The sequence below is a fragment of the Pectinophora gossypiella genome, chromosome 16, assembly GCF_024362695.1.
Source record: "Pectinophora gossypiella chromosome 16, ilPecGoss1.1, whole genome shotgun sequence".
NCBI classification, from domain to species: domain Eukaryota; kingdom Metazoa; phylum Arthropoda; class Insecta; order Lepidoptera; family Gelechiidae; genus Pectinophora; species Pectinophora gossypiella.
In genome coordinates, this window is record NC_065419.1 from 13,675,010 (window position 1) to 13,687,043 (window position 12,034).

The 12,034-nt window shown below is 38.2% G+C and overlaps 1 protein-coding gene and 1 non-coding gene across 4 annotated transcripts in view; both read left to right on the plus strand.

Annotated features, from left to right (window-relative positions):
* Nucleotides 1–10,052, plus strand: part of LOC126373876 (uncharacterized) — a 162,163-nt gene extending 152,111 nt beyond the window's left edge. For 2 of the 3 annotated variants that reach the window (XM_050020228.1, XM_050020226.1), the window contains 4 exons: nt 1,525–1,634; nt 4,459–4,593; nt 6,782–6,925; nt 8,125–10,052. In XM_050020228.1, coding sequence (XP_049876185.1) covers nt 1,525–1,634; nt 4,459–4,593; nt 6,782–6,925; nt 8,125–8,208 — 473 coding nt within the window. In that variant the 3' untranslated portion in view covers nt 8,209–10,052. The remainder of the gene's footprint in view (nt 1–1,524; nt 1,635–4,458; nt 4,594–6,781; nt 6,926–8,124) is intronic. The other variant, XM_050020229.1, reaches the window with a different exon arrangement.
* On the plus strand, nt 186–258 carry Trnaf-gaa (transfer RNA phenylalanine (anticodon GAA)). The gene has a single exon. It is a non-coding gene; the product is annotated as a tRNA-Phe (tRNA).
* Nucleotides 10,053–12,034: the final 1,982 nt, after the last annotated feature.

Consider the following 12,034-nt stretch of genomic DNA (forward strand, 5'->3'; position numbering starts at 1 on the left):
AATAAAGATATTTTTGAATTTGAATTTGAATTTGAATTAATTTTCAAGTCGTGTCCAACTTATTATTTTATGAATGAATCAGTGAGTCACCCAATCACTAGCGCCATCTATGAGAGAACTACAGTACTATTACGTTCTTAATGACGCATGGCTTGTGTATAGTAATTTCGCTTGAGACTTCAACAGCCGAAATAGCTCAGTTGGGAGAGCGTTAGACTGAAGATCTAAAGGTCCCCGGTTCAATCCCGGGTTTCGGCAGAACTTTTCTTTCTGTTTTTTTGTCGTTTTTTTTTGACCATATCCTGGGGAAGGTGGATATTGGGATGTATGCTATGTTGTGTTTGATTTCCTTTAAAAAAATATTCAAAATCTCTGGTGAAAATATAAGGCGGAGTGGATTCGTCGTTATCAAAAATAAATAAATGGCATATAATAATATTTTTATGTTTCTTTTAAAAAAAAGAACGTCTAGGGCTCTGTGCCGAAGTTTTTCTGGCACCTTCTCTTCCCCGGCTTTACAGGTTGTAAGAAGCTGCAGTAGTTTTAGGCGGACGAGACGTTCGTTATGTAAAAAATGTCGATTCGAAGTGTGACCATGTTACTAGATTATGATATAAAAATAATATCTTGTGAAACAAGTACAGATAACGAGTTTTGAATTTATAAGAGCAAACAGACTTGCCAAACGGCTTCGAGTGCAATTTAATGTAATTATTGAGCTTTCTATAACCAATTACTTCAGTCGTATGTTTTTTAAACTTTAATAGGACCGTTACCGTTGTTATTTCACATATTACGCCTGCGGACCCCAATGGGGTAGGCAGAATCACAAGTAATCCTTTCCCCTCTATCTCCCAACGTCATTCAAAGATTAATCTTTAATTAACCTTTGAAATTAAGATTCATCTTTGATATATACAGGGTGTTAGTGACATCGTAACGAATACTAAAGAGGATGATTCAGACCATGATGCTGAGTTAATATCAAGTGGTATTTTCCGTCGCAAAATTCATAATTATTTTAATTTTTTTCAATTATATACTTTGCGATGGAAAATTCCACTTGATATTAACTCAGAATAATGAGCTGAATCACCCCTCGCAGTATGTGTTAGCCATACAAGTACGTAAGGGTGTTAGGGTGTTAGTGACACCGCTACGAATACTGAAGGTGATGATTCAGACCATGATTCTGAGTTGATATCGAGTGGAATTTCCGGTCGGAAAAGTCATGAATATATTAGTATATTTTAAATTATTTTTAGTTCTATACTTTTGCGACGGAAAATTCCACTTGATATCAACTCAGAATCACGGTCCGAATCACCCTCAAAGTTTTCGTTATGGTGTCACTAACACCCTGTATGTGTAACTTGGTTTTGGATTCGCCTCAGATGGCATTAACTTGGCCGAACAAATGGGGAGCGCTTAATGCGTTCACCCTGTTATGTGCTGTACACTATACATGTATCTGCCTATGTGGTTGTATATGTGAGTAAAGATTGTTGTAATTATTGTCGACAGGCACCCCAGCATACGACACAGTTCGGCCGCTGGCTTACCAGGACGCGAAGGTTTTCATGTTGTGCTTCAACGTCGCCGAACCTGACTCCTTGCACAATGCTGCGGCGAAGGTAATCTTCTTCCATCGTGTGGGTTATGAGGTGGATTACCAACCTCAGCAACCTTCGTGTCAGGGTTATTATTGAGCCGCCAAAGGCTCCTGACATGCCTCATGTCACTACTCACTTACATCAGTAAGTAGTAATCGGGACCAACGGCTTAACGTGCCTTCCGAAGCACAGATCATCTTACTTTCGGACTATCAGGTGATCAGCCTGTAATGTCCTAACCAAAATAGAGATCACAATGTGATTTTTGTGATATGTCCCCACGAGGATTCGAACCCGGGACCTCCGGATCGTGGGCCCAACGATCAACCACAGGACTACAGAGGGCGTTGGCGAAAGTAATAAAGTGTAATGATAAGTACATACCTAGTTTCCTTTTAAATTGTTTGTTTTCATCTCGAGCTCCTCCGTGCTTCGGATGGCACGTTAAGCCGTTGGTCCCGGCTGCATTAGCAGTCGTTAATAACCATCAATCCGCACTGGGCCCGCGTGATGATTTAAGGTCCGATCTCCCTATCCATCCATAGGGAAGGCCCGTGCCCCAGCAGTGGGGACGTTAATGGGCTGATGATGATGATGATGATCTAACCTGTATTGGGCTGATTTTTCCTTCGCGGGTTGGAAGGTCAGACAGGCAGTCGCTTCTGTGAAAAACCGGACCTGTCAAATCTTCAGGTTAGGTAAGCGGACCCTGTGGAAAACGAGATAATGCTAAGGAGATGATGATCTATATTTCACGACATTACAGTGTAGAAGCACCAAAATGCGCCGTGAAACTTACCTCTTTGAGGCACATTATCCTGTCTGGCGCATTATTAATTGAAGAGAGTGCCGTGTTTTATTCGATATTTTTTTCACTTTTGAATATAAGACTACCTCTACAAAATTACAAATTAAACATTAATACAATTAGAAATTAACAATTCAAGACCTTACGTGTCTAATCGTCAAATAATCCCCCCCGAGTTATTCCAGGCGCAAAGGTCCCCATTACACTCGCCGCATTACCACGTTGTATGGCGATGGACAACCTTTGCACCAAGAAAGAGCCCGCACGCATATCGGACCCCCTCTCTCTTAACCTACGCCCCAGTTCCCTAAAGAAGGCTATAGCCTCCAACCCCCAACACCCTGACGTCTCAAACGCAAGCGGCACAAAATAATAGTTGCCCACTAGAGCCGAATATAATATATTATTATATTGGCTCCAATTCCCGCAGACAAACAGATTTTCTTATCCGCCGAAAACGAAAAGGACGGATGATTGACGGCTGTTAATTTTAAAATGAATGAGTCAATGAATGAATAATCCGGGCCAATAAAATAATCATCTAGAATAGAATACAAATAGTTTATTATAAAAGGACGCTACACAAAAAACAAGACACTAACATCATTTAAAATTTCATATTTTTTTTATTCATTTTTTTTCATCTCGCCAATATGCAACCAGTTTGACGTGTACTGTCAACTTAATTCTGTCGGGATATTGGCCAATATAAAATTTCTGCCTTTTTTTGACGTGACTTATTGTAGATTTGCCGCAGATGGCATTAACTACTTGGCCGGACAAATGGGGAGCGCTGAAGGCTCTCACCCGGTACAACGTTTAAGACAACAGGCCTGAGGGTGCCCAGTTGGGCGCGACCTCGGCTCAGGGCGTCGTCTGAGAGGAAAAATGTTTGTTCGATGTTCGAAATGTTCGATAGCGATAAGCGCAGAATGAGGGAAATCGTCGACCACGCCTTCGGGGTCAGTATCGGGGCCCTGAAGTGTTTAGTGTCGCGAGCTTATTGGCTGCCTCTATGGCTAGAGTAATCGGGTCGTCGGGATCGTATATTACGTCCAATAGACGTGTGTTCCATATATTTTATGCCTGTCGATTACCCGTCCCATTCCTTTTCGGCAGACAAGACAATGAGAGGTATAACTTAAAATAAAATTAGATAATGTGTATTGGTAACAGCAGCAGTTTTTGTTCATTTGTGAAATGTGACGTCACACGAAGCTCCATCATGGCCGCCCGTCTTTCGGGTCTTGTAATATATTACAGATAAAAAAATTGCATTCTTATTTTGTAAAAATAAAATATGTACTTAGTAAAACTACATAACATAACATAAACAGCCTATATACGTCCCACTGTTGGGCACTGTTGTATGTTAGTAAAACTATTGGATAATTATCGTAAAATGATATGAGAGGCTGGTATTTCATCAGAACACCCACGATAAAAAGAAGAATAATAAAACTACCACATCCGATATACAGGGTGTTAGTTACATCGTAACGAATACTCAGGAGGATGATTCAGACCATGATTCTGAGTTAATATCAAGTGGAATTTTTCGTCGCAAAATTCATGATTTTTTTGTAATTATTTTCAATTATATACTTTTGCGATGATATAATCAGCTGAATCATCCCCCTCAGTATTTGTTACGATGTCACTTACACCCGCCCGCACAAGTATATACGGTAGCCATACAAGTAGGTATGGGTGTTAGTGACACCGTAACGAATACTGAGGGGGATGGTTCAGACCATGATTCTGAGTTGATATCAAGTGGAATTTTCAATCTGAATATTCATGACTTTTTTGTGTTTTTTTTAATTATTTTCAGTTCCATATTTTGCAACGGAAAATTCCACTTGATATCAACTCAGAATCATGGCCTCAATCACCCCTCAAAGTTTTCGTTACGATGTCACTAACACCCTGTATTTAATATTTTAACGTTACAACTGTCAAGAAATCAATTCTTTAAAATATAATAGGTACTTTTAACCGGTTTTGTAACCATAAATGTATATTTTTTTTCAACAGTGGTACAGAGAAGTCCGGACCCACGGCGGCTCCGCCCCCGTCCTGCTGTGCGGCTGCAAGGCCGACCTGAGACACGACAAAGAGACCCTCACCGTGCTCTCCAAGCTCAAGACGCACCCGGTCACCAGCGAAGAGGTTTGTATGGAATATGGAAATTGATACGGATGCAAATTGTTCTTAGCAAATAAGTATAATGTAGATATAATAAAGTAAAGTAACCGTGAAGATGTGATCTTTTCTAGGCACACCATCGGTGTCTTGCAGGCGCGCCATTTTAAAAGTTAATCTTTGAATAACGTCGGCAAGGGAACAGCCAAATTCGTACCAAAAGTTAAATTACCAGTCTTCTTATTACTTGTGGCTCTGCCCACCCCATTAGCGATTAAGGGCGTGAGTTACATACCTACGTTTGTACTTTTATCTGAGTACCTACGAGATTATCTGTCATTTACAAGTTTCTGTATATTTAGTTATTTACCCACAAAACGTATTGACGTTATATACTTACCTGCTCTAGTACAACGCTTCTTTCTCCCTCTCTTCTCAATATTTGAATTTTGTTACGGTAGGCGCATTAGGGCTAATTCTCATTATGGCAACCGACTCGCAATACGGCTAATTCTCATTATGGCAACCGACTCGCAAATGGACTTCTTCTCAATATAGCAACTTCTCATTTTGGCTACTTCTGATTAGGGCTACTTCTTACTTGGGCTTCTTAGAATTGACCCAATCTAGCTTTCCAGCTTGATTTCTGAATGCATGTAACGCTACATGCGAGGACAAATTGAAAACAGACCAATTGGGGCCACCACAGGGCCATGTTAATTCGGCCCATACCCCACTGGGTCATAGACATGGCCAACTAATTGAAACAATCGGAGTACTGTTTCCATATGTGGTAACCATGGAGATGCGTAATATGATTAGAATGATTAGGTTATGCTCCGAAGGGCGCGCTAAAGTCGTAAGAGCTTTTTTTGACGTGATTTATTGTAGATTTGCCGCAGATGGCATTAACTACTTGGCCGGACAAATGGGGAGCGCCGAGGGTTCTCACCCGGTACAATGTTTAAGACAACAGGCCTGAGGGTGCCTCAGGCGGGCCGTGTAATACACGGAAAAAAACGCATTTTTATTTTGTAAAAAATTTAAATAAAAATATTTAAAAATGATCTTAATAAAAAAAACTATATAAGATAACTTTCGTTACATGATAAACTACAATATCCGACATATTTCATATTTTATTGTTATAACTGTCAAGTCAACCGGAGGGGGTATGGAGCATACTCCACCACGCTGCTCCAATGCGGGTTGGTGGTGTTTTTACGGCTAATAGCCGGGACCAACGGCTTAACGTGCCCTCCGAAGCACGGAATCATCTTACTTTTTCGGACAATCAGGTGATTCAAGCCTGAAAAGTCCTTACCAAACAAAGGACAGTCTCACAAAGTGATTTCGACAATGTCCCCATCGGGAATCGAACCCGGACCTCCAGATCGTGAGCCTAACGCTCTAACCACTAGACCACGGAGGCAACCCGGTTGATTGAGGGGAGGCCTGTGCCCAGCAGTGGGACGTATATAGGCAGTTTATGTAACTGTCAAGTCACACCTCTGGGCGCCATCCCACTCGCATCAGACAGAGTACTACGGGGCGGAAGGCAAGAGGGAAACCACTATTTTCCCCAAAAAAAGTAGCATGGCAAATGCTGCACCGACAACAGCGTGGCCCTTAAATTAGTGATGATGATGAACTGTCAAGTAGGAAATTGGGCTATAGTCGTGAGCTTGTGTTGTGTGTGCGTCTTAGGTCCTAGGCACCATTGCCAGGTGTTCTTTGAGGGTAAAACACTATTATTATTTTTTGACGTGACTTATTGTAGATTTGCCGCAGATGGCATTAACTACTTGGCCGGACAAATGGGGAGCGCTGAAGGCTCTCACCCGGTACAATGTTTAAGACAACAGGCCTGAGGGTGCCGAGTTGGGCGCAAACCTCGGCTCAGGGCGTCGTCTGAGAGGAAAAATATTTGAAAGAATTAATCAACCCTAGTGGGTCGATAGCGATAAGCGCTGATTGAGGGAAATCGTCGACCACGCCGGCGGGGTCGGTATCGGGGTCCTGAAGTGTTTGGTGTCGCGAGCTGATTGGTTGCCTCTATGGCTAGAGTAATCGGGTCGTCGGGATCGTATATTACGTCCTTCGGACGCTGATACCTTTCAGTACCGTCCCTAAGCAGGATGTATTCGGAAGCCGCAACTACCAGGGGATTTGGGTGGTGCGGAAGTAAAACAATAAAATCTTGTCGTTTCTTCAGGCATTATCCGTGGCACGTCAGTTGGGCGCGACGACGTACGTGGAGACATCAGCTCGAGCGTCCAGTAAGGGCGTGAAGGATGCCTTCGAGGTGGCCGCGCTGGCTGCGTTGGGGAAACTCAACAAGCAGCAGATGAAACAACAGGTAAGCTATGTTTGTATTTGGTGTATTTTTTTTGTAGGTAATTGTAGAATAAAAATGTGTAAGGACGTTACACAAAAACAAGACAATAATAACATCACTTATTTTTTTTTCACAAAACAATTACATAAAGCATAGAGGATGTTGATTAGAATGATCGTAAGGTGGTGGTGGACGTCCTGAGATAAAAGGGCCTCACTCAGCACAAGTCGCGGTGTGAACCACGACCCTGGTGTTATATGGACCCTGCTGGGTGAGGCACGAACGTCGTGTTCCATAAATATGCGTTAATATTCGTACATAGATCAAATATTACTAAATTACTTATATAGAATTTAGGTTTTCTACAGAAGCGACTGCCTGTCTGACCTTCCAACCCGCGAAGGGAAAACCAGCCCAATACAGGTTAGGTCACATACTCGTACCTCCGAAAATGCATTTCTCGGGAATGTGGGTTTCCTCACGATATTTTCCTTCACCGCTGAGCACGTGATAATCGATCCAAACATGAATTCGAAAACAAATTCGACAATCATTGGTTTAGGCCTGTACTAGATTCGAACCAGCGACCGTAATGTGAGAGGCAAGCATTCTACCAACTGAGCTACCACGGCTATTTAGTTCGATGTTTCTTTATGTACGAATTATGTCAAAAAAACTACGAAAAATCAATTTAAAAAGGTACCTACCTAGGTATGTAATTATATCATTATAAAAAAAGTAGTTATTACTTTAAGTATCGTTTTTAAGCACGGTACATTCTAAGTTTCTATTTTTTGTGTTCCAGACAACTCATGGAACAAAAAATAAAAATAAAAAATATGGTAAGAAATCATACGTATAGGATTTTTTTTACCATTATTTTCTTGTTTCTACTTACTTATTTTGATCTTCTTTTAAAACAATAATCATGAAGAACATACAGCCAACATAAAAAAGAAATGTAAACAAAAATAAATGTACCTAAATTTATTTATTTTATTTTTTATTTATTTAAAAGGTACACACAACAGGTAACAATCATGGCATGCAAAAATAAAAGGTTACAGATGTGGGTAATAACTAGATTGAAACCCAAAACGTGTATACACGGCATGGTTAGGAAATTTTGTAACGTGAGGTTAGTTGCAGTTAAATGCTAAGAAAATTGAATTAAACAATTTACTCAGAAAATAAATTAACCTTTTCCTATCATTTGTCAGCAGAAACAAGTCGGTCGCAGCAAAAGCAAGCGAGATCTGAAAGCGGAGCTGAAGGGCCGAGCGAAGAGCTGTTGCGTCATGTGATCCGTAGCCGGCCACCCGTCGCGGTGGCCGCACGACTGCTAGGCGACCACCGCCCTTCTAGAGCCTTCTAGAACCTTCCAGAACTTTCCAGAAACTAAGCAGAAACTTCTGGCAAAAGAATTTCTACAAGGTTCGAATACTCGCCGAAACGAAAATTTTAAAAGTTCGATTTTCAAATGAGCTTTTCGCTCACGTTGGCACTACGTGTTTGCATATTTGAACAGCGTTCCGTAAAAAGAAAAACAGTTTTAAGAGTTTCGCGCCAAAAGAAGCGAACACGTGCTATTTAAAAATTATAAAGCTGATTTCTAGCTTGTGTAAGTATAAAAGACAATTTTGCTACAAGGTGCGTTCGAACGCGACACAATAATAATAATTCGAAGTATGTTGTAAATGTAAAGAAATGAATTGTGTCTTTCGGTCTAGTGGGATATTTAATTATTAAATAATTAAGGATTTTGGTGAAATTACGTTAGTGAAATACAATGCCTAAACGTGGACGGTGAGGGGGTTTTCGCACTGCTCCAACGAATGACGGATCCGAAATGGCCGTAAATATATTTGTATGGAGCCATCCATCCGATATCTAATATACTGTCCGTCATTCTCGGACTCGGATCGGATAATAATCGTACGTGGTGTGAATACGCCCTAAACGTAATCATTGGAGTGGAACAAAGTTCGGTCGAAAATCGATTGTGATGAAAATCGATCGATTTTCCTTTTAAACGATTATTGCATGTAATATCTGAAATATCAAAGGTGCAATGTTTAGCCCTCAGGGTTAGGAGCGTAAAATGCCTGTGATAAAAATGTAAAAAAGTAAGTTCTTATAAAACGACTAGACAAAATTAAATGGGTTTCAAAAGGCTCAGACGCTCACTTCTCTTGCATTGGTGTTAAAAATATCATAAATTAAAAAAAAATAGTAGATATGGCAATATTTACAGCTTAAATTAAAACTTGTATAAAAAATGACAATCGATATTACGTAGCGGGAAATAAGTGTTTTCATATACATTAAAAAATAAAAATTAGAATAATCGGTGTTTTTCTATACATACCTACATTATTGTAACATTTTCAAAATGTATTAAAGAAAAAAATTGTAAGAAAAAAAATACTTTCTGGAAACTTAGTTAAAATTATTTTATGGTAGGACCAAAGTTCTCGTTTTAAAATTTAAGTGGGAGGCTTTATAGGTAGAAATAAATTTAAATTTTAGTAAACGGTTGCGGTAGACCACTTTAAAAAAATATTTTAAATGAGCTACAAGCTAATTTGTTTGTGATATGTATGATATACATATTTTTTGTGTATCGGTTGATGTTAGCGTTTAGGTTGGCAGTACTGGCTGTTATTTGATTCGTTATCTCAACTTAAAAAACCAAACATGCTTACCTACTGTTTAAATTCCATGCGAAAGGTTATTACAAATATTTTCAATAAAATCTTAGAACTAACCAATAAAAATAAAAGGCAAAATAAAATAAAATCTTACGAATAATTTAAGAAAGCACCAGTACAGCCAACATAACAGCAACATTGACTGTTTATAATTTGAAATTTGGAATAATAAACCCAAATGCACAATGGCGGACAATATTATTATATACGGAGGTCCATTTTGCTAGTAGTTCCACGTCCATTGCAATGTTAGACTAGATTTTTGTACGTTGGTGTTAATATTAAATCGCGTGTACGTTGCTCTATTTCTTCTCCTTATTTCATAATAAAACTGTTTTGTTATTTTATGAAGTTTTAAAGAAAAATACAAGATCCGGAAATACAACTAAGTACTAAATGATTCAAGCAGATATTTCTTTTTTCTTCTGGCTTCCAAAAGTGGGAGGAGGTCACTTAACTACGTTTTTCTACAATACGATGCAAATAATAATGTTTTTTTTTTTGTTTGGGAAACTTACAGGAGTATCTGAAAAATGTTCGTAGGTTTTTATTCATCATGTATTTTTTAAATCGTGCCCAATTTTGAATCCGTTTTGAATGAAATTTTTTTAATGTTGCCTTTTGCAATCATCACGAGCTCTGACTAAAATTATAATTTATGTATTCAAAAGACATCTCCATTTAAAAAGAAAATATAATCACAAAAGTGATTTTAATATTTTACATAAATCACAATTCTTTTTGTAAATACCCTACTTACATCACATTTTTTACAAAAAAAAAATACTTTATACTGATATTATATTCAAAATTATATTTTTAAATAGGGATGCCTTATTCTAATCAAAAAATACTTATATTATTAAATATTATTATGTATCTATGGAAATTATTTACCTAAAAATATATATTTAAGTACATCATATTAATACATTGTTATAAATTTATTTTTTAATCTATAATTTCGTATTGTAAGTCGATTCAAGCTTTAAATTGAATATTAGCTTTAATTAAGTAAATGTTATTATTAAATTAACTATTTAAATACGTTTAAGTACACCCTTATTAGTTTCTATTTTATTATTTAAAAGTCTAGCCTTTTTAAAGGCTGGTTTCCACTTTTTAAAGAAACATATATAAAGAAATTCACATCCCTAATCTCTATACAGCCGCAAGGCAAAATTAAATATTGCGAAAATAATTTATAACCGTAAAAATATATTTAGTTTTAGCGATTTATTCCTCACAATTTTTTAAAGTATTTTAAGTGTTTTGGTATATGTAGCTATGCGAACATTAAAGTAAGTTCGGAAACTATTTTAATTTTCCAAACCCCTTGTACATATCAAAGTAATCTTATTTAAGTTTTTATTACTTTTGTTTCCAACTCGGCGAAGGGTTATAAACTTTAGGTTAATTTTGGTTATATAATGTTTGGATTTTGTACGACGATGTTTCTCGGTAAAATATGCGTTAAAGTTTAAATTGTTGGTTTTGGTCAAAAATCACGATTTTTTTTTACTTAAGTAATTCTTTGAGAGGGGGGGGGGTGAGGAATTAACTTTCTAAAAACGCAAAATTATTTAAAATATTTATTACATACCTAATAAAGTGATTTTTGATCAATATAACAAATAAGGGAGATTTGATATAAACCGAATATTTGATATAAGAGTGGAATGTGATTTCACACCTCTTTTATGATTCCAGTTTCTTTTTTCAGACTTTTTATTTTCCTTTTTACACTTTTAAATCAAGTCTCCTAAATATCGAATAGATTGACGGATATTTCTATTAATTTGTACCCTAATGTAATATGTTAATGTTATGGTTATTTCCACTAGGCCAATTTGGATGTTGTTTCTAGACTATTGAATATAGCGTTCAGTGTTTTTGATGTACTTGTTTTATTTCAAGTCCCTGTACCCGCTTCTTTATACATTAATAAATAATATAACGTGTCCGATACGGTAGTAGGAAATAGTAGGACCCTAGTGGGTCGATATCGATAAGCGCTGAATGAGAGAAATCGTCGACCACGCAGTCGGATCCTATATTACGTCCTTCGGGTTGCGCATCCAGGTAAGATTACCTCCTATACAACTGATGAACTGAACGGCCTTCGTGGTCCAGTGGTTGAGCGTTGTGCTCCCGATCCGGAGAACCCGGGTTCGAATCCCGGCGGGGACAAATCACAAAAATCACTTTGTGATCCCTAGTTTGGTTAGGACATTACAGGCTGATCACCTGATTGTCCAAAAAGTAAAAAGATACATGCTTCGGAAGGCACGTTAAGCCCCGGCTAATACTTACTGATGTAAGTAAGTAGTCGTTACATGAGCCATGTCAGGGGCCTATGGCGGCGCAGTAATAACCCTGACACCAGGGTTGCTGGGGTTGGTAATTCACCTCACAATCC